This window comes from Semicossyphus pulcher, unplaced genomic scaffold, assembly GCF_022749685.1.
Source record: "Semicossyphus pulcher isolate SPU_LCO1_2020_fin unplaced genomic scaffold, fSemPul1.0.p SCAF_19, whole genome shotgun sequence".
Classification (NCBI taxonomy): domain Eukaryota; kingdom Metazoa; phylum Chordata; class Actinopteri; order Labriformes; family Labridae; genus Semicossyphus; species Semicossyphus pulcher.
The window spans coordinates 1719051-1740740 of NW_027211692.1; the positions used below are offsets into that span (position 1 = coordinate 1719051).

The following is a 21690-nucleotide window of genomic DNA, read 5'->3' on the forward strand; positions in this document are numbered from 1 at the left end:
CGAGAGGAGGAGGAGGAGGGGGGAGGTGGTGGTCGTTTGGGGGAGAGAGAGGGAGAGAGACAGACTCGTGGGAAAGTCTGCTGAGGTGTGAACATTTGGAGCTCATACATGGGCGTGAAAGACCCTCGCGAGGCGTCAAGAGTGACACTTGAACAGACATGCGCAGAAGACAGGGAAACAAACGGGTCCTGCACGTAAAAACACAGAAACATCTATGACAAACTTTTGTTTTACCTGGCTGTCAATCATGGTGTATCTAAGCTCCGCCCCCTTCTACCCGTATCGACAGAAGGTGAAAGATGATTGGCTGCCAAGAAGCTCAAGTTCACTCACACAGTAACAAACAACTCACGCATTCCTCAGACCTTTACAAGCGTTCATTTTTAAAGGGCTGTTTTATGTCTTGCTAACATACATTTTTTTCTTACATTTTAACATTAAACAGTTTTAGTTTTATTAAAGAATAATTAAACTTTTGTTTTCATATTTTTGGATGAAACAAGTTCAGCAGTTTAAAGTAAATGAGCGTCGTCTCTCTGAAAGAGATTCAAATGAAGTACCTGAGCAGCAGCGTGCTGCTGGTGATGTTCTCAGGGTCTGGGTGGGTTAAAGGTCATTATAGCTTCATGTTGAAGGTGCTAGTTTTCAGTCCCTGCAGTCTGTTGCTGCAGCTAGCCTGCTGTTAGCATCTGACAGCTAAGCACTCCTGAACTGTTGAAAGCAAATGGTGCAACTCATAAACCTCCAAACTGCTCCAGTGTTCCCAGACTCACACCTCCAGAACTCCCAGAACTCAGAACCGTTGAATCAAACCACCTTTAGATGTGAAAAGTACTTCAATGAAAAAAAGAGGTTAAATGTGACGCAGGCGTGCGCAGGAAGCACTTCAACATTAGTCTTTAATCAGACAAGTGCAATTATGATAAACTGTGCGTGAACTATGATTTTAATTTTTTTAATAAGAAACCAAAACATTAAACTAGAATTAAGACTGGGCTGCGATGGACGCCCGTTCATAAACCACATTCGTCTCATTAGAGTGCAAACAAAACAGTCGCCTTCACATTAAAATGAGGAACTACTGGACACACAGGTTCAGGAGCTCAGAGACAGCAGTGCGTTAAAATTAAATATTCCCCCCTGAGCTTTTTTACTGTTTGTTTTAGGCCAAACTGCATCAAAAATCTGCTTTTACGTTAGAAAACCAAAGTGACGTCATACCTGAAGTGTATGCACGTATCTTTAATACAATTACAATTAAATAGTGATGTTTTTGCCTTGTTATTTAACAGCCAAACAAACCATAAAGATCCGCTATCTTTGATTAAACATGGCTTCTGTCACACATCTGCTGAAACAAATGAACACATTGAATTAATAAATAGGTCTTTAAATGTTTATGTTTATAACTCTGGTTCACTCTCAAACCACCAACAGTCCTGTGACCGAGCTGTGATTAAACACGCGCACACACACACACACGCGCACACACAGAGCCGCTGGACTTTGGCACGTGGTCGTCTGCCCATTGAGTAAAAAGTGAAGGTGGGGGGTGGGATCCTCGCGCTGCTTTTGTCACCTTACAGTTTGCAGGTAGGTGCGAACCCCGCACGCCCCCCTCCCTCCGCCACTTGTTCTCACACTTCACGCGCTCGTGTGAATTGACGTTATTAACATGACTTAAACGCGTAAAGACACGCGCATGCGCACAAACATGGCTAGAATAGCCTGCATTAACGTGTTTATATCAGAGTGATTCAGCAGCTCTCATTAAATGCAGCTTTCTTTTGCGGAAGTAAAACACACTTCGTAATATCAGATTTTCAAAATAAAATGGGTTTTTTTTTACTCACATCAATTCACACTTTTAGCAGCATTTCATTTGTTAATGCTGAACTCTAAACTGAAGGAATGAACGTATTACATGTTAATTATTACTATTATTCTTTGAGGCTACTTTTACCCCACCACACGTTTCAAAGTTAAACGTTTTCCCTTCACGACAGTTATCTGACAGATACAGTTACTTTACAGGTTACATGTTACTACACACACACACACACACACACACACACAGATAGAGAGTACACTGTCAGATGGGATGTTATTAGTTCTGTTGGGAGATTGTTCCAGTGTTTTTTGGCCATAAAAGTGCGTCAGTAATAATAATTGCATTGTACACACGCAGTATTTTATTGTTTCACTCAAACATTCCTTTATCATGGTTTGTGTTTACTTTAATCTTTAACATGTATATTTTAATTGTATCAGCCTGCTTTTATTTCCGTGTAGTGTCTCTTGTCCTTTGTGCTGCGTTGCACTTAAAGATGACAGATGGAATAATGCAACATACTTAAAATCATAATCAAACAGAAAACTAAAGAAGGTTCTGCCTTTGACATGTTTTGGATCGTTTCTCTTGTAAAATGTAAACAAATAGTTGAATGAATCGGACTTCTTATAATCTGGTTTGAACCTTTTCTCATTATTTATTTAGTAAATCGTTAAAAATGAATCGCCACCCACCGATAGACTGCATGCACCAACACTTTATCAGACTGCATCAACATATTTTAAAGTTTAACAGCTACTGCTAAAGTTTCTTTGTTCCACAGTTAGCCTGCCGTCTGCTGCCTTCAACATGTAACCTGTGAGAACAGGATTCTTAAAGACACCTGAACTTCTGCAAACAGCAGCTTTTAATTCTTAATCCTGCAGATCTGCCTCCATAAACCTCTTAAAGCGCTTCTGAAGCTCAGCTGGAGACCCTCCTGAGCTGCTCTCCTTCAGCCTCTGCAGGATTCAGACGCTCTGGGTAAATACCAGCAGCAGAGAAGATCTCAGTTCAGACACTTCCTGTTAATCTGTTTGTCTTAAACGCAGCAGGCCGAACCTTCTTCAGCTCGGCGTTAAGACAGCGAACTCAATGATTCAACTTAAGAGAGCACGCGCTTCTTTGTTTGCTCTCCAGAGTTCAGTTTATGAGTTTCTAACGGTTTTATTATCTGCAACACATTTGTAATAAAGACTCTGGCAGGACATTTAATCTGTTTGCACTTTCTGTGAAGTCTTGTTGAATATTTGAGCCTTTTTTATGCTCCGAATCTGAAGTGTGATTTATTTCTCACTTATGCTGGATGTCGTGATGGGAATCTTCTACGCTTATTACATACACTATTACTTCCTGCCTATTTTTATTGATGACTTTTGTAATATTATCTGTTTTGCATGAACCCACTTTACATTTTATATTCTCACTTATATCTGAGTTGTTGTTGTGATATTTGTATTGTGTCTTTTTGGAGCTGGCACTGTAATTTCCTTTGGGATTAATAAAGTTTTATCTTATCTGAGACCAGAGACACACGAGTGGGAGACTCAGTGGTGACTCGGAAAATCAGAAAGTTTTAAGGAAACGTTTTATGTGGCTGTCTAATCAGTGTCGATGGAGAATGTACTTATAATAAGTAGAGCTCTTCTTCTCGTGCCTACATGTCCCAGGATGCATTGCACCTGAGAAGCTGTAGTTTGGCCTGACTCCACTGCATCTCTTCTGCTTTCTACTATGTTTAATAAAAAGGACTGAATATTTAGGTCAGCCCAAACTGTTAAATAATTATGAAACTGAAAATAAAAGTCAGAAATATGATACAAGGTAAAAAACTCAATCAGACTTCACTGTTAGACAAACACTTGTGAAATTCATCGTAAATAATCTGACTTAGTGAGTTAAAAAGTAAGAGATGTTAAATTTGACTTCCTTTCATTTAAATAAAATACAGGCAACAAATTGTAAAATACAACTTAAGTAAAATTACGAAAACGCAAAATAAAAATTCTGCTGCTTCAAAAAGAGTTAAAAGTTTTGACAATCTCAAAACTGTGAAATACATAATAAAAAATAGGATTTTAAAAGTTTAAAAAGGAATTTAAAGTAAAGACGTTACAAAGTTACATTTCTGACTGACGACAACATATTAAAGTTCAGACTCGAAGTTAGAAAATGATTCAAAGCAGAGAAATAATTTGCACATCTGCCATAAGACGTGTGCATACCTACGGAAGCCCTAAGTGGACATTCATCCATACATGTTATTTACTCTGTTTCCAGTGATGACTAGTCATTCAGTTGTTTTCCGGAGGTCTCAACTTATTTATCTCGAATGTCCGCTTAGGGCTTCCGTAGGAAAGTTGGAAATTACAGCTGAAGTAAAAATTAGGAGATGCAAAATAAAATGTCTGACTTGTATACAAAATTAAAAGTTTAAATTCTGAAAATACCCACAAGTTAGAATTTGGTTTGGAGTATTTTTAATCTCTCCTCGCCTCTTGAATCTTTTCCGTTTCCCGGCTCGTGCCGTTTTCCAGCGTTGGTGAACTTTACGACGGTCTGGTAAACATCCAGAGAGTTTAAAACGCTGCTGCTGCTCGAATATTTGTGCCAACAGAAGATTCATTGTTTCCCGTGATGTAACCAGGTGGTACCTGAGGTTCAGAGGTGATAGTACTCACTGTTGGGGTTTAAAGATGGTGGTGGAGGTGAGGCAGGAATCCAACAGAGCGGAGGAAAGGAAAACAGATTTACAGGTTCGGGGCACCGCAGGGTTTCTGCTTTAAATCTGAAAGATTCCTGAGGTTTGGTCGGGTTTCAACTTTTGTTCTCCGTACATTGTGGTTAATATATACGGGAGAACATGTTCCCTTTGAGCCTCAGCTGTTTCTTTCATATCTGTAGCTCTGAGAAGTAAACATGAGGAGAACTTCACATTTAAACCGTATTAACCTTTGTCTCTTTATACACCACAGACAGAAGAACTGATCTAGAGCTCTAACTAAAGAAAGTACTCAAAGAAAAGTAGCTATTAAAGTGATTTATCGAACATTATTACGGATGATTTGAGTGAAGAATACTAAAACGTGTTGTTGGGAAACGAGTGGAAATTTAATTTGAAAGTGTAACCAAGGAGAATTTCACTGGTCGTAAACATTCAAACTGAAAAGCTGGACAGAAAAAAAAACATTATATAACTGTCGAAGAAGAAAATCACAAAGTTAACTTTCCTACACCTGAAAGTTTTTAACCAAACTCCAGTCAAAAAACAACGAATTTACAAGAATGTGGACAAAAAGGTTTTGGAGAAAAGAAAACTGTGTTTAAAAGTTAAATAAAGAAACATGAACACAACAACATGTTGATTTGTTTCCTTTATTGAAGAAGTCGATAATTTCACATCAACGAGTCATCAACAAGCAAACGAAGACGAACGGCAGCTGAGCCTCAAAAATCCTCATTCTCACGTTTTGTGAACCAAACTTCACTCACTTTTTGGATTGTTTTACGCTCTGCAGGACGAGAGAAAGGAGCTGGACTTTTACATTCAGCGAAACAATGAAAAACAGACCCAGGCTGAAGTCATTCCCCCCCTCTGCCATGAGGCAGTTAGCACCTATGAAGAGGAAATATTTGCAGCTTTATGACAACAGAAGGTTTCCACTTCATCTGAAAAGGCTTCCTTTATCACCATGAACGTTATTCAGCTCGACGCACACACACTGTTCTGCTGCCTCAAATGAGGATTCATCCGCTGCTGAAAATAGTCCCTAACATGGACGCAAATTAAGTCACATGAATTTGCATTTCTAGCTAACTGAAGGAGTTGAATGTGACTCTGTTTCAAGAAGCCAATCAGCTTTGAGATTCTCCTGATGTCCTAGGGTTGCGTAAGAAATGGTCAAACCAGACTCCATTCAAAAAACAATCATTTTAAGAATTGTTTTCTCGTCGTCCTGCAGACAGACCTGACAAAGCATGACCTCAGCCTCTTTACAACCCTGCATCCTGATGTAGTTATCTCAGCATCCTCTCAGCCTGTTTATTGTCATTAAATCTCAGTAACATCTGTTTGTTGTGGCTTCATAGCGCTGTAGTGAGACAGATCTCAGCCCATGTGTGACTTGCTAGATACAGTGAAACTGCCACTCAGCGGAGACAGATGGACAGGCGCTCCACAGCTGAAACAGAACGCCGGTAGTTGGTGTCCATGAGAGAAATCCTGGTACTGATCCGAGCTCACAGTTCATCACACTGGGCACTGGTCAGCCTCGAGGAGCTGGAAGCAGCAGGAGAGTTCATCAGACACAGCTCAGGAGGAGGAGGAACTGAAACTCAACATAATTAAACTGAAATGATCAAAATATTTGCTTTTGGTCTGAACACAGCTCTAAACCAAACGTATCCTTTAAGTTAACTGTGAGGAACTCACACTTATCTCTCTCTCTCTCGCGCGCGCTCGCGCGCTCGCTCTCTCTCTCTCTCTCTCTCACTCTCTCCCTCTCCCGAGGCTCAGCTGCCCTTCAGTCTTCATTGTGACCACAAGCCGAGATAACCGCCCGTCTATCACCGCCAACACTCTGACATATTAAATAAACTCTTAAGAAAACTATTAAGTGTTTCTTTTTATTTTTTATAAACAATATTCACTTGAACATGGTCTGCAGCAGCCCACCAGCCCAGTCTGAGACACACAGAGGAGTAGAAAATAAAATACACATTCTGAAGGTACAGGACAGAGCGCGTCTGATCTCAGGTCAGATCCTGCGAGCGGCGGAGCGACCAGAGCCGGAGTGGCGATAGCAGCGCTGATCTCAGTTCAGCCTCCAACCGCCAACAACAAGAGTTCACCCTGACCTGGATCCTCTGTTGCGTGTTTCTTTTTTAAACCAATCAGCAGCTTGATAGCGTCAGGTGACACCAAGATGACCCAGGGAGGGGGCCGCCGAAGCCCCGCCTCCGAAACACAGAAAGTGCCTCTCTTATTTGTGCAGAGGCCGGCAAATGTTCCTGCACAGCAGACCCGCCCACTGAGAGATGATTGACGGCAGGGACCGCTCCCCCCTCCTCCCCCTCTGTCCTCTGCCCCCTCCCCTCACCTGGACGCAGATGGAGAGCCGGGCTGCGATTGGTGGACGTGTGAGGGGGGCGGGGCTCACTGCTGTCTGCGCCAGAACCGTGAGGCGATGGAGCCGAAGGAGAGTCCCTGTTTCTTCTGCTGGGAGAGCTCGGCCAGACGCTGCTCCTCCTCCTGACACACACACGCAAATAAAACTCGTCAAATCAAAGAACAACAACAAACACATCCAGGGTGCGTTCGATACCTCCACCCACCTGTGCCAGCTGAGCCTGTCTGCGTTTGAAGGCCTCGATGGGGTCCTCCTCCAGAGCATAGTTCTCCAACACCGAACGGACGTCGTCCACGCCGCTGAGAGCGATGGCTGACAGAGAGGAGGACGTCAAACAGTCACAATCAGCCTCAACCAACTTTTACTTTACTTTACTTTACTTTTTACTTTACATCAGGAAACTCTTAAAAAACGTTTAGTGAATCAGGATCCAGTCGATCACTCAGTAAAGCAAATAATCCTCTGTGCCGTGTGCCAGCCATCTAATGCCACCACACTCTCACGTTTAAAGATATTTGTGTCCCAGATTGTTAGATTTTGCAAAGCCTCGGTATCCTTCACGGTCAGCATTTACAAGACTACATTACATTATTTCCCATCATGCTCCTGGTGGAAATCTAAAGAAGAGAGACAAACAATGGGGCAAAAACAGAAGCTACCCTGAGAGTGCAGCGGTTTGCTCCATCTGTTGTGAAAGGGGCTGTAACGTGAGCTCAGTTAGCATTACAAGACCACTGGCGAGGCATTTTCCCTCACTGTTACCCCTTTCTCACCGAAATTAGCGCGTTGACGCAGGTTTTTCAGACCCGGGAAGACCCGCTTATAGATGCTGATTGCCTCTTTTCCCATTGCCAGTGAAGTATCCTCCTGTTGGTCTCTTTTCTGCTGCGTCACCGTCTGACGTCACAAACACGCCGGAGACAGGGTTAGTAACCGTTGCAGATGTTACGTGGTTAGGTCTTTACTGCATCTATTAGTCATTCAGTCTGCTTATCAAACTCGGCACCGACACATTTGGAACGATGTTCGAGCGCTGCTCGGACGGAGACGGGCGGAAATTGTAGCTGAGCTGACGAGGAGTCGTAGGAGTTACCGTCGGAGCATAGCATCGCGCCGGAGATTAGCGTGTTGACACGGGTTTAGTGTTCCCATCAATGCTGATCGGAGCAGAGGAGATAATTACCCGGGTCTGCTGCAGCGTCATGTGACCCGGGTCTGAATGCTGATTGTTACCTGTCCCACTAAGCAAAGAAGCCGGGTGTGAGCGGGTTTTTTGACCAATGGGAAAGCGGCTCATGACTTTACATTTCCACAGGTTCACTGGAGCTTAAAGCCGCCGCGCTAACAATATGTGTTAACAACGAACATCCTACAGTTTGATGCTTCCTGGTTGGGCTGAAGGGGGCACTCCTATTGGTTGCTGACAAAGTTCATGAACTACACAATTTGCATGAGTCAAGACTAAAAACTTCAGATAATTAATATGTTTGAAAAAAAAATCCTCTGCAAATATTTCTGAACATATTTGAAATGAAAGATCGCTGATGACGTTCTTATTTTGCTGGTTGGCACATGTGAAGATGGGAACGTTTGACGCACGATGTCTTTAAAATATCCTGTTTGTTTTGTCTGTTTTACCTGAAAACAACAAACACTTCCTTAATAAATCAGTTAGTTGAGACTTCTGTCAGTTAGTTTGTGAGCTTAAAAGCAGCAGGTCCAGATTCCAGCTCTGAACGGAACACAAACACTTGACAAAGTGTAAAATGCAGTAATCACAACACGGAAGTCTCATTCGGTGTCTTACTCTTGAGGAAGTTGGCGAGGTCGTAGAGCGTCCGGTCCTCCGAGTTTCCGTCCCATTTCTTCAGAGCCATGCCGTTAAAGGGCTGCAGGCTGAACGCCTCCCGCTTACAGTCCACCACGATCACCTTACTGGTGTCCCGGTTCAGACACGACACGTCCTGAACACACAGGAGACACAGACACGGGCCAGGGGGGGATTTATTAAAATGATTACTTCTGATATTAAGAATTATATGAAATGTAATGAAGACACTTTGGATTTGTCCTCCTCCTCCTCCTCCTCCTCCTCCTCCTCCTCCTCCTCCTCCTCCTCCTCCTCCTCCTCCTCCTCCTCCTCCTCCTCCTCCTCCTCCTCCTCCTCCTCCTCCTCCTCCTCCTCCTCCTCCTCCTCCTCCCAAACATAATCTGTGAGACCCTGTTGACCTTTTAAAGCTCAATCAAATAAGCAACTTTATTATCTTAATGATCCTTAATATTCAAATGAAAACCCACAAAACACACACACACACTTTCTCTGCTACCTCCAGCTGGTCATATCACTGTGTGTGTGTGTGTGTGTGTGTGTGTGTGAGACAGATGGAGAGGGACGCTGCTGCTCGTTGTCTCTACCACCAGGCTCATCTGGTGCCCAGCCCCCAAAAAACTGCTGTTTGTGTGTGTGTGTGTGTGTGTGTGTGTGTGTGTGTGTGTGTGTGTGTGTGTGTGTGTGTGTGTGTGTGTGTGTGTGTGTGTGTGTGTTCCTCCTCACAGCCAATGAATAAAAGGCATCTGTCTTAAGTGTGTGCGTGTGTGTGTTTGTGTGTGTAAAGCTATATCCTAGTCTAAACTGTCTGCACACTCACTAGTCTATAATAATGATATTAAAGACATTGACCCCTGAGGTCAGCAGATCAATCAAACAGGACAAACACATTTATGAGACATGTTCTTTTAATGGAAATATTTTGTGCTGCAAAAATCATCATCCCCACTGATCCTGTGTAACCACAAATGACTATAAAAGGCAACGCACACGCAAAGCAAATGACGACACAAGTATGTGGTCAGTGCGACCCTGCACACCTGTGGGATGTCGTCAGGGAACACTGTGTGCAGTTTCATCACACACACTCCGTGTGTTCGTGTGTGTGCTGCAGATACAAAATGAAGCAACACTCCGCGATGTGGAGAATGTGTGCAGCACGTTTGTAAACCTACGATGAATTTCTTTTCTTCTACAGACAAGTTGACTGAGCACATTGTGTGTTGTGATAAACAGCTGACTAATCTGTTTGTTCCAGCACGGTGGTTAACTCTCCTGGCCTGCAGAGTTGCATCAATGAAAGGTCGCGCCCCGACAACTTGCACAGCGCCACACTTCTCTCCCCGTCTTTGTAAGAAAATGCTGCTCGTCAAATCTGCCCTGTGATGTTATTGGCAGGAGCCATCTGTGGCTGCCGTCTCTGTTCGGAGATTAGAAATAGAAATGACATCTACTGCTGTGAGGAACACGCACTGCTGTGAGGAGCAGACGCTGCAGCTCAGAGCAGGAACGAATCGAACAGGAGAACAGGATTCCCTCCTGTTTAACTGATATCTGATGATTTCTGCTACAAACTGACTGCATCACAGAACTGTTTTATCCCCATGTGCAATGAGCTGAATGTACAGGATGTCTCAATGACTCATATGTAAATAAGTTCAGGAATCAGAAAGGATCCCTACAGAGATAGACCTTTTTGTTACAGAGGAAGATGATTGTTTTAACCACTCTCGCTCTCTGCAAACACACCAGACTCCATTCATAAAGACACTGATTTTACCGTGCAGTTGCCAGTCCAATGCTGCCTTAGTTGGTTGGGCTTTTGTGTGTTATTGTGTGTTACACAGACACTGTGTTGGATCTGAACTATTCATCGAATACACCGAAGTCAAACAACAACACAAAAACCAACCGAGGTAGACCAGCAACTCCCGTTTTCTGTGAGCTTAAATCACTGTTTTACTGGACGCAGTAATAATGTCGCAGCCATCACAGCCTGTTTCATGGCTGCTGGCTATAGAAATCTACTGGATCATACCAAAACGTACGAGTCATTTGGACCCCAAACTATGTAAAAAATATGGCCCAGGTTTGAAATACTGTAGTTGCTGTTTAATATCTAATATCTGGATTATAATTAAAACATTGTTTCATACGTCAGATCAACAGTTTGACCTGGTTTGGGAAATATTTGGCTTTTGAACAACACTTTATTTTATGAACTTTTATTATTTAGTTCAGTATATATCTACAGTGCAGTGTAGTGTTATTTAAGGCCTGTATGTATTATACTTAAAGGGGCAGTCTGCTGTGTTTTGTCTGGCTGTTAAAGCTCTACAGTTTTAGACCTGGACATGATGTTGGAGTTGTGCATTACCCTGCCGACAGAGAACATAAACGCTGCATGGACAGCAGGCCGGACTGAAAAACAACAAAGTTCGAAGGAGGACAGTTAATCCAACTGTTGTGTTGTGTTTCTTATCCCTGCGACAGCCGACACACAATAAGACGTCTGATCCACGTCAGGCCTGCAGCCGACGCTCAGATGCAGGGCAGCAGACAATAGCTGCATGATGGTCATGGTTATGAGACGTGAGGACGGGGCAGCACTGTGGCTCAGGAGGAATTAATGATATTAGACACACTTTATCTGTTTGGGGTTATCACAAGATTTATGAAACAATATAAGACAGAAAGAACATCCAGATTATGTTGAACGGATGGAACATCAGATAACCTGTTGGATTTAAATCACAAAGGTTTTCAATTTGATCCCTGACCCACCAAGTGTGGCACATCTACTTAAATCTCTGGTTATTAATGTATTCATAATCAAAATGTGAGATGAAAAAAATGAGAACGTGGCACCATTTACAGACTTCTCCTCCAGGAGTGAAAACCAGCACTGGTATTTAAATGACGTGTTAAGTTAAGTTTATTGTGTTGTTACTTGTGCTCTCAAGTTTGCTGAAAGAACAACATCATGATGCAGATTAGGAACAAGTCAACATGAAGCTTTGTCAGGTCTGTCCTCAAGAGGAGAAGAACACTACTGTAACATGACAAGTTTGTTGAACGGAGGGCGGAGCCATCATTTCTGATGCATTCAAGGAAGTCGAGAAATCTGAATGGCTTTCGTGACACTTGAGCGTCAGGTGAATTTAGGGAAACGTAGTTCAGCGGAAATCAGAACTCTTGCCGTCCCGGAAATCCACGTCCCTGCCCACAGATTCTACATTTCGATGTAGAATCTGTAAATAGAGATTACATTGTGGGTAACAGGCATCAGATTAAAATGTGTCTAATAAAACTGATTAATTGGTCGGGCTGTGTATTTGCAAGAGTCCTGAGATAAGATGGGTATCACGTTATATTGTGATATGTTGTGAAACTTTTAGTCGATATAATCTGATTTTCAGAAAACCATTACAGTTTTAATCTTCACCACAATGTGCAAAAATCGGAGTTAAAAAAGTACATTTTTTTACGCAGATGGATTATTTGAATCTGCTTTTGTAAATATCACAGCCCCTGTAACGTTCAGCAAAACAGCACGACTTTTTGTGCACCTGAAATCAGTTAACAAATAAAATATTTGCATGTTAAATATTCACAGAAAACTGTTTTTTAAAAACAAAACACAGGATCACAAAACTAAAAATCCTGATACACATCGTATCGTTATTTTCTTACACCCTTTTTATCCGATTCTGTCGCATTGATTTAGTTTTATTGTCCATTCTGAGTGATTTAGGAGTGCAGTGATGAATCAGTGGAGTCCTGAATTTAACAGCAACATGTGTGCGATAATTTAATAACACTGATTTCACAGTTTTTACTCCACAAGGGAATAAAACTTAATACACGTGTAGATATGTGGTTTAAACCCCCTGAACGGGTCTTCAGTTTGAGGACGCCGCAGACTTTAAGCTTTTTATTTCTTCTGCTCAGTGAAGCGCGTGCGACAGTATTTGGATTATAGGCGGCAGAAAAAGCACAACCATGGAATTAATAAAACAACATTTTTAATTTGAACTTTCTCTCGACATATGGAGCATTAATAACTCTCCCTCAGCATACGGAGCATTACCAACTCTCCCTTTAGCATCTGTTGCTTTCAGCTCTGTCTTGGCGTTATGGAGATGAGACCATAAGTGTGTCTTCTTTCTGGGAAGTAGGTTAACCAGCTCCTTACAACCTCCAGACTGTTCGTCAATAAAACGCAGCGATGGCAGTTGGATGGAGACAGAAGGAGGAAGGAGGAGGAGGCGGAGGAGGGGGGAGGAAGAAAGGAGGGAGGAGGGGTGAAGCGGGAGGAGGAAACGAGAGAGGGGAGAAGGAAAGGAAGGAAGACGGGGGTGAGGGAGGTGAGACAAGAGGAAGAGGGGAGAGAGAGGGAGGCAGAAGGTTAATGAGGCCTGAGAGGGAGACGGAGAGGAGGAGGGAGGGAGGTCTATTGTGGTGAGGAGGAGGAGGAGAAATCAATGGCAGCAGCAGAAGGCAGCTCTGAAGGGAGGACGCGGGGGGTAAAGCAGCCGCAGAGCCGCAGCCTGTTTGTGTCACTGTGTACAGGTGTTTCATCACGTTACTGTACAAGAACTTAAAAACAACTCTGCAGCTCTTCTCCTCTTAAAACACTTCGAAAGGAGTTCTGCAGAATGTGCACGTGTGCATTATGTGAATTATAGAAGCTGCAATTTTAAAAAGATGAAATGTGTGACAAACAGCATTATCATGAAGCTGCAGAGATGTTCTTCAAATGTTCTCCACATGTAGGAAAACAAGTCACAACAACATGATTTTTATGGTTTTAGAGTAAAACTACAAACAGACTCGTGGGCTGCAGCAGCGTGTCTCATACAGTCTGTCATCTATCATCTCTAACGATGTTCAGATATATGTTTAATCAGCGTGATCGGCGCCGGGTCACTTTTAGAAACGAAAGCTCACACAGCGATGTGACTATTGATTAATCGATTTATCGTGCAGCCCTATTTTCTGATCAGCTTTTATATTTAATGCTAATATATTTAGGTTTCTTTACAGATATTTATATACACACGTATTATTTAAAATCGTTCAGTGTTGTAACATAGTAAGTGATCATTGTATCATCTTGAACAAATGATGGCGGTTGTCACCTTTCCTGTTTCTTTTGAATCTGAACATGTTCTCCTGACATCACTGACCTTTGACACACTGAAGGAGGTCATATGTTTGTGCCTTTCATTCTTCTGCTTTGTGAACTCACAAATACACAGCAAATAAAAGTTGTAACCTTTATTACCTTCGCCAAAGAGGCCATGTTTCAGTGCCGTTTGTTTGTTTGTTAGCAAGACTGAGGGAAAGAACTGCCAGATGCATTTTTATGAAACTTGATGGAAGGTTGTGGCCGACGTAAAACTCATTACATTTTGGAGGAGGTCTGGACCTGACTCAAAACAAGTCATAATGATGACCAAATTGACTTTTATAGTTTGGGAAATATCAAGATGTTTATAGTGGGTGTGGAAAGGTTGGCTTTTGCAGAAGTCTTGAGCTTTGAGTGCCTTTTAGTTTGATGTTTTAGAATGGTTATAACTAGTAGAGGCTATAGACCTGAGCAGAGCATTAACTCAAATGTTTTAGAAATCCAGATCAACTAGACATGATCTTTAAACAACTCAAGATGAAGCAGTAAAACGATGGCAGCGTTTTACTTGTCTTTGTGTTCTGCGGAGATCCAGAACACACACACATTCAAACACACTTTAGCCCTTTTCACACATGCACTCACAATTTCCAGAAAATTTCAAGACAGTCTGCCCCTGAAATTTTCCAGAGATGCCCTTTCAAACATGTCCCCCACAGCGGGACAGTATCTCCCGTTAAGATGTCCAGTCTGCAGACATCTTAGCTGTCATCTTGTAAACGATCCTTCTTCTTCATGCTCAGATGTTTTTAATCGACCTGTTCTGTGTCGCTCTTCTGGTTTCACTCCGGTCACATGATATAAACGTCATCCCCCCCGCCCACTCTCTCACGGTGAACGTTCCTGACTATTACCTGCTAGGTTCACACACCGGCTCACCCTGACTTCTTACCAACTTTTTCCTCGGAGGCTGCAGGAAAAAGTCTGCGAAAAGTCAGGGTGAGAAATGTGCGTTCACGCATGCAGCCCGTCGGCACAATGACGGGACATTTCCAGGAGTGCAGAGCGTGTGTGAAAGGGGCTTAAATACACACATAGCGTACCTTAACATGATGCCCCTCCATGTAGTGTGTGGCATCTCTGAAGAGACGGTACATGACGAAACCCTGAGGGTCGATGCTGTCAATCAGAGGGTACGCCGTCTGGAAACACAACAAATAAACTAAATATTTTCCATCACCAGCTTTAAAAATGTTTCATTAAATCCAATTACCAGATCAGTGATCATTAACCATAAGTCTTGTCATATGCAAACAGACTGCTTCAGAATGTCATAGTACACTGATTATTTCACAGCTTGAGACTGTTAGAGATGTCACATTAGAGTTTAAACTCATTTTACAGAGCAGAGATTAAAGAGTGAAACATCTTCAGCTGCAGCCCAAAAACAACTCACAAAGGATTCAAACATTAACATAACTCAGGTGAGGACTGCATCAGATAGTCTGCGTTTGCTGTTTGTGTTGTGTATTGTTTGTCTGTTGTGTGTTTTCGGTCTGCAGACGACTGTAAACAAGTCGACACACTTCACACACAAACAGAGAGCTGACTGACGGCTCTGTTTGCATCTCAAAGGACTGAGCCGAGCACCGACAACATGCAGACACCCACACACTCCCCTGTACCTTATGGACAAAGTAAACAGGGCCAAACTAGCTGTTCAAATCTTTGTGCTAAGCTAAGCTAAGGTAAACTAAGCTAACTGGCTGCAGCTTAATTTCTATGAAAATATGGAATATAACTTTAACTCAGTTCTTTGAGAACTGGTTAAAATGAAGGATCAGTTTTTGATTCAGTCATTTCCACAAACTTTTCTTACTGCAGGTAAAACCTACATGAACTCTTCTGCAGCCTGCTTAGATTCAGGCTGGTCTTCAAACTGTTATTGTGCTATTAAAACAAAGAGTGTCTGTTGTTTACTGACAGAAGCAACATAAAACATCTACAACAGAGAGAGCACATGAGCATGACAGAGAAACCTCGGAGGGCTTATTTACAGATAAACACAGCAAGATTAACTACAGGTTAGTGTGTGTGTGTGTGTGTGTGTGTGTGTGTGTCTCACCATGCCGGTCTCTGCCGTGAAGATGACGATCTCGTAGAGCGGAGCGAGCTGCTGGAACAGATAATCGATGCCCGGACGTTTCTTAAACCTCCAACCTGTCGCCAACTGCAAACACACAGATTTTATAAGCAAGTTATTCCAACAGTTTGTCATTTCAGGTTAACTACCATATTTCAAAACCCTTTTTAAATACTTTGGAGTCTAAATGACTGATAGGTACAAAAAGATTTGGAGTTGCTACTGTGGATCGCTGCTGTTACTGTGAGCGTCTGAGTCTCTGTCGGGATCCTTTTGTAATGTTGCCAAAAAGAAACATGCTTCTTTCGTAAGCAGAAACAGCCTTTACATCGCTCTCTTCAAAGAATCAGAATCAGGGTTTATTTCCAAGTAGGTTTACACATACGAGGAAGTTGGTTTTTTTGTGTTTTGGTGCAGAGACACCAGACCCCATTCTCAAAAGCAGTCATTTTACCTCACAGCTCCTGGGAGTAGCTATTCTCCCTTTTTTTCCTTGTACAGTTAATGTCTTTTGTTTCCTGAATGTGAACCTTTTAAGATTAAGTTTTTGTAAACTATTGTGTCAGATTGTTATTCTAAGTGTGTGACAACATTACAGAAAGGATCCCTGCAGAGATAGACCTTTTTGTTACAGAGGAAGATGATTTTTTTAACCACTAACAGACCACAGACCAAACACACCAGACTCCATTCATAAAAACACTGATTTTACCTCACAGACCACAGGAGCTGCTGGTCCACCCTTTTGTCTTGTTCAGTTAATGCCTTCTGTTTTCTACAAGTTCTTTGATTTAAAGGGTTTATTTCAATGTATGAATAAGAATTAACTTTAAAACTTTAAGATAAACTTTGATGATAGACCTTTTTGGTGAAAGAGTAAGATCCTGTTTTTAATCGGTAACAATTGTTGCATCGCTCTCTCAAAAGCCACCAGACTCCATTAAAAGTCATTTTACCTTGGAGTCGCTATTCTTTTTATTCTTGTTCAGTTAATGTATTTAATGTCTTTTTACTTGTTCTCCATTTAATTATCTGTACTTTATTTGATTTAATGAATAAAGTTTTTTTTTATGTGGTGTAAATAACAGGCGCGAGTCACAGCCTGAAGATAAACTTTTTGGTCAGTAACAAAGTGATGGAAACATGACTTTGATGTGGCTCACAGGTTTGTGTGGTTGTATGTGTGTGTGTGTGTGTGTGTGTGTGTGATTTTGTGTAACTGCAGTAGATGAACAGCCGTGGTTTAGTTACGGTCAGACGCTCAGAGGTCCCGACCTTCTCCAGTTCAGGTCAGCTCCGGTTTGCTGCTGCTCCGGTTAAACACACACACATCAACGACGGCCTGAGGGCTGCCGAATGTGTGTGCGTGAGTGTGTGTGTGTGTGTGTGTGTGTGTGTGTGTGTGTGTGTGTGCGGTAAGTAGGGAGAGTGAACAAAGTGAGGTTTTTACAAAGTTCAGAGTTTTCTTTTGTTTATGTTTAGAACCGCTGATAATCTGCAGCTGTAAAATGTTGGTGACGGTTGAAGCCTTTACTGTGTGTGTGTGTGTGTGTGTGTGTGTGTGTGTGTGTGGTTGGAGGGTGAAAAGAGGTGTGTGTGTTTGTGTATAAAAGGCTGTATAAAGAGAAGAAAGCTGTAAACTGAGTCGGTTTGTATCTGCACGAGTCGTGCAGTGAAACAATAACGATACATTAAAGTGTGTGTGTGTGTGTGTGTGTGTGTGTGTGTGTGTGTGTACGTGTGTGTGTGTGTGTGTGTGTGCGTGACAGGAAGCAGGGTTCAAGTGTTGGGGCAGGTGAAGGTACTTCAGTGTGTGTTATCCGTCTGTTTTAACAGGCAGCAGGTGTCGAGTTACGGCTGCTGCGCACCTGTCAGGTAGGTGGACTGACTGAGTGTGTGTGTGTGTGTGTGTGTGTGTGTGTGTGTGTGTGTGTGTGTGTGTGTGTGTGTGTGTGTCTAAAAGGAGCAGCGTCTCAACAGACAACAACGTCGACAGGTGGTGGGACACACCTCTGTATCCTCCACCTGTCCCATAAAACCATTAACCTCCACTCTTTTCCAACTGTTACCTGTCTCTTTCTTCTACCTCTGTTTGTTCTTGAAGCAGGTGTGTCACTGAAAATATTCTATACATCTCAGATTATATCTATTATACCTGTGAATGGACTGCAGAAGAATAGAGACATGTTAGAGGAGGAGAAGAGGAGGAATTCAGAGCAGGAGTGAAAAGGAGAGGAGGAGAAGGGAGAGGAGCGGAGGCTAAAGGTGGCTGTGGGTGATTATCTGGCCTCGTGCCTACGAATCACAGCGACTTCACTCCCTCTCTGTAAAATTACTTAAATGTTTTATTGATCTGTTTAATTGCTGATAACATTTTGTAAATTAGTGCATGTGTTCATCAGCAGTGCTTTTCTTCTTGTTTTGCAGGATTACTGGGTCGAGTATGAAACGTACACAAGACTGAAACATGAAGCCTCGAGGTCACACCTCTCCTGTTTGACCCTTCTCTAGTGTTTTTACTTTTTAATGAGGGAGAAACGTGTGGAAAACCTTTATGAGATTATATCATACGACAATCTGTGGTGAGAACTCCTGATGAGGAGGATCTGAGCGTGTGAGGAGACGTACCGACCACTCCGGGTGCAGCAGGACGTCGGTGAGCTCCAGCACCAGCGTGTAGGGAGGCTGGTAGTACGGCTCCTTCAGAGGGTCGGGCAGCAGCTTCGGGCTCGTCGGCTCGATGATCATCTGACATCATCAACAGGGGAAACACACAATCATTTTTTCTCCTCCTCTTTGCTTTGACAAAAGGAGAGTGCGTTTAAAGTTAAGGACGTCTGACGTCCTCCACTCACCTGTCTGTAGTCCTTGAAGTATTTGAAGGTTCTTTTCAGCTGTTGGACGACTGGAGGATCTGAGAGAAAGACAGAAAGACAGAGAGAGAACTCTTTTAAAAAAGTCCTTTCTGGGTCTAACACATACACTGCATGTTTGAGTTTAATTCCCTTTAAGGACAAAAAGAAGGTCTTAAACCTAAAGACAGGAAACACAGGACGTGTAGGATTGTTCACAAATGCAACAATAAATCTTCCAGGTCTGAGCTCTTTGACTGAAGAGAAAAAGGTTTCTGTGGTTAGATCCCCTTTAACACAGACAGGAGTGAATCTGGATGTTCACAGCTGTAGTCTTAATGGGTCATAAAAACTACAACTCCCTCAGGAGCTCCATCTCTAACAGCCGATAACATCTGAGCAGCTCAATGAGCGTGTCTGAGCCCGGACAAACAACCAGGCTGAGCTGTGAGAAAGTTCATATCCATCTTCATGTGGCTGACAGCTGATAGTTAACACTGATGAATCATTCGGGAGTTGTTGGAGACCTCCAGAGGGCTTTCTTTTTTCATCAGGAGGATAAACAGCAAACATATACAGAAGAAAAAGATGACTGAAGAAGTATTATTGAAATTAGCAAAGTTTCAGGCCTCTCAGACAATCATCTTCAGTTCTTCATGTGACCCAAACATCTCAAATAACTTTATTATTAACTTCATTTTCAGCTGGAACTTTGGACTAAAACACATAATTACAAAAGCCCAAAATAATCTCCCACAGTCCACAGACATGTCTGCAAACTTTAGTCTGAGAGATACGAAAGTTCAGACGGAAGAAGCCACACCAAACATAATTGTCTCTCTGACACATTTAGCTATTGGAGCTCAGCTGGATGAGCTCCGATTGGTCGGGAGGATGATGACATGACGCTCAGCTGAGCAGAGTTATCACCAGTGATATCACCTGGTTTGACCTGCAGCCTCCAAACTGATCAATGAGGCGCAGACACGAGCTGCTGATGACGCCGCTGATAAACCAGCGAGCGGAGTCCTGCTAATAACACCTCCAGCTGTCAACACGCTAATGATTAATAATAATAAAGACTCGGTTTCCCATGGGGCCGCAGGCTCATTACTGCAAATAGGAGCACAATAGCAAGATACACACACTTGCGCGTGCCTCTCACTCTCTCTCTTTGAACACACACGCTGAAGCTAGCACGCTCTGCTCCCAGGGGACTCAATACCCCAGAGTTCATAGCAGCGTGCTGAAGCAGGAAACAGAAGCCATCTGCCACAGTCCTGCTGTGATGACGCGCTGACGCTTTCACACGTGTGCATGTGTGTACATTTATATGTATGTGTGCGTGTAAGCAGATGGGGGAGGCGACAAAGATCAGAGATGCAGTGTTAGAGAAAGTGGATGTACACATTACTCTTAAAAAATGTTGCAGGTGAGCAAAATCAACGACTTGATTCATTTAAACAACAAACACAAGCCCTGTTGGAAAGTTTGACATGAACGGCAGCTCTCTGGGGAAGACAAACACTGACTTTTTAAGGCAGCAGAACGGATGAAAAGTGAGGCACAAACACAAATATTGAAAACGGTTTGCGATTACAGAGATGGGAGAGAAACAGAAGAGAGAGGAGAGCAACATATCTGAAAAAAGCTCCTGGCACAAACAGAGCACACAGAGTGAGTGTGGCTGTTTGTGGGGAATGAATAAGCAATCCAGTCAAGTTTATGAGATAAAGCGAGCTAAAAATATGATGATTCTGGCAGAGCTGGGATACCAGCTGGGCAATGCAGAGGAAAATGTCCGACATATGTGCCCATGTATAACCAGATTTGTTTTAACCATTACAGAAACAGTTCAAGTCGCAAAACAGGCTGTAATGACTGCAATGTTATCAAAAGTATGTTCACTAAAAGAAAGGATCCCTACAGAGATAGACCTTTTTGTTACAGAGGAAGATGATTGTTTTAACCACAAACAGACGTTACATCGCTCTCTGCAAACACACCAGACTCCATTAGCAAAAACACAAATTTAACCTCACAGAACACAGGAGCTTCTGGTTCACCGCTGCCTCGTTGTGTTGGATTGTTTGTGTAACTTTGTGACTCTGGTGTTTTAAATGGTGAATTTGGATCCAAAACAATATTTGTGTGACACAAACAAACGTACCTATGGAGGCAGGGGTGGATCAGTAACTCCTGTTTTCTCAAAGGTTAAATTACTACTTTTTTCAATGGAGTCTGGTTGCTTTGAAAAGAGTGGCTGCTTCTTGCTTCAAATAAAGCACTGAACCTTAACAAAAAGACAAATGTCTGTAGGGATCCTTTTTGTAATGTTGCCAGAAACATTTCAGGGCTGCAGGCTGAAGCAGTTTACTGGAGGAATTCCAAAACTTTCTGTACACATTTTCACTCAGATCTGAAAATATGTAAGAAAAAGTTCCAGGTTAAAAAACACTGGAATTCCCCCCATAAATAAGGTACTTTGCTTGACATCATTCAAAGCCAACAACCCACTTCCTTAGGCAGGCACAGCAGGGTTTATTGTGTAGCTCGACGATACACAAGCTGCTGTTTTGGTGTTAAAACTTGGATAGGCTTTAGAGACAAGCATTTAAGAGGAAATCTGAAGGGTTGGCATCGAAAGCTCAACAGCCACAGCAAACTTTAAGAGCTGATGAGGACGAAGGCGGAAACAGAACATCAGGGGTGTGACGATACTTCGGTTTCTTGCATTCCTTAAACAACATATTACAGTCAGGTTATGAGCTTTGAT

The 21690-nt window shown here is 42.6% G+C and overlaps 1 protein-coding gene across 2 annotated transcripts in view; it reads right to left on the minus strand.

Annotated features, from left to right (window-relative positions):
• Positions 1 to 5220: 5220 nt before the first annotated feature.
• The window catches only part of timm50 (translocase of inner mitochondrial membrane 50 homolog (S. cerevisiae)), a 36758-nt gene continuing 20288 nt past the window's right edge, over positions 5221 to 21690 (minus strand). For both annotated transcript variants that reach the window (XM_069668648.1, XM_069668649.1), the window contains 8 exons: positions 18918 to 18976; positions 18691 to 18810; positions 16045 to 16149; positions 15023 to 15121; positions 8768 to 8924; positions 7166 to 7272; positions 6931 to 7082; positions 5221 to 6110 (listed from right to left, as the gene is read on the minus strand). In XM_069668648.1, coding sequence (XP_069524749.1) covers positions 6987 to 7082; positions 7166 to 7272; positions 8768 to 8924; positions 15023 to 15121; positions 16045 to 16149; positions 18691 to 18810; positions 18918 to 18976 — 743 coding nt within the window. In that variant the 3' untranslated portion in view covers positions 5221 to 6110; positions 6931 to 6986. The remainder of the gene's footprint in view (positions 6111 to 6930; positions 7083 to 7165; positions 7273 to 8767; positions 8925 to 15022; positions 15122 to 16044; positions 16150 to 18690; positions 18811 to 18917; positions 18977 to 21690) is intronic.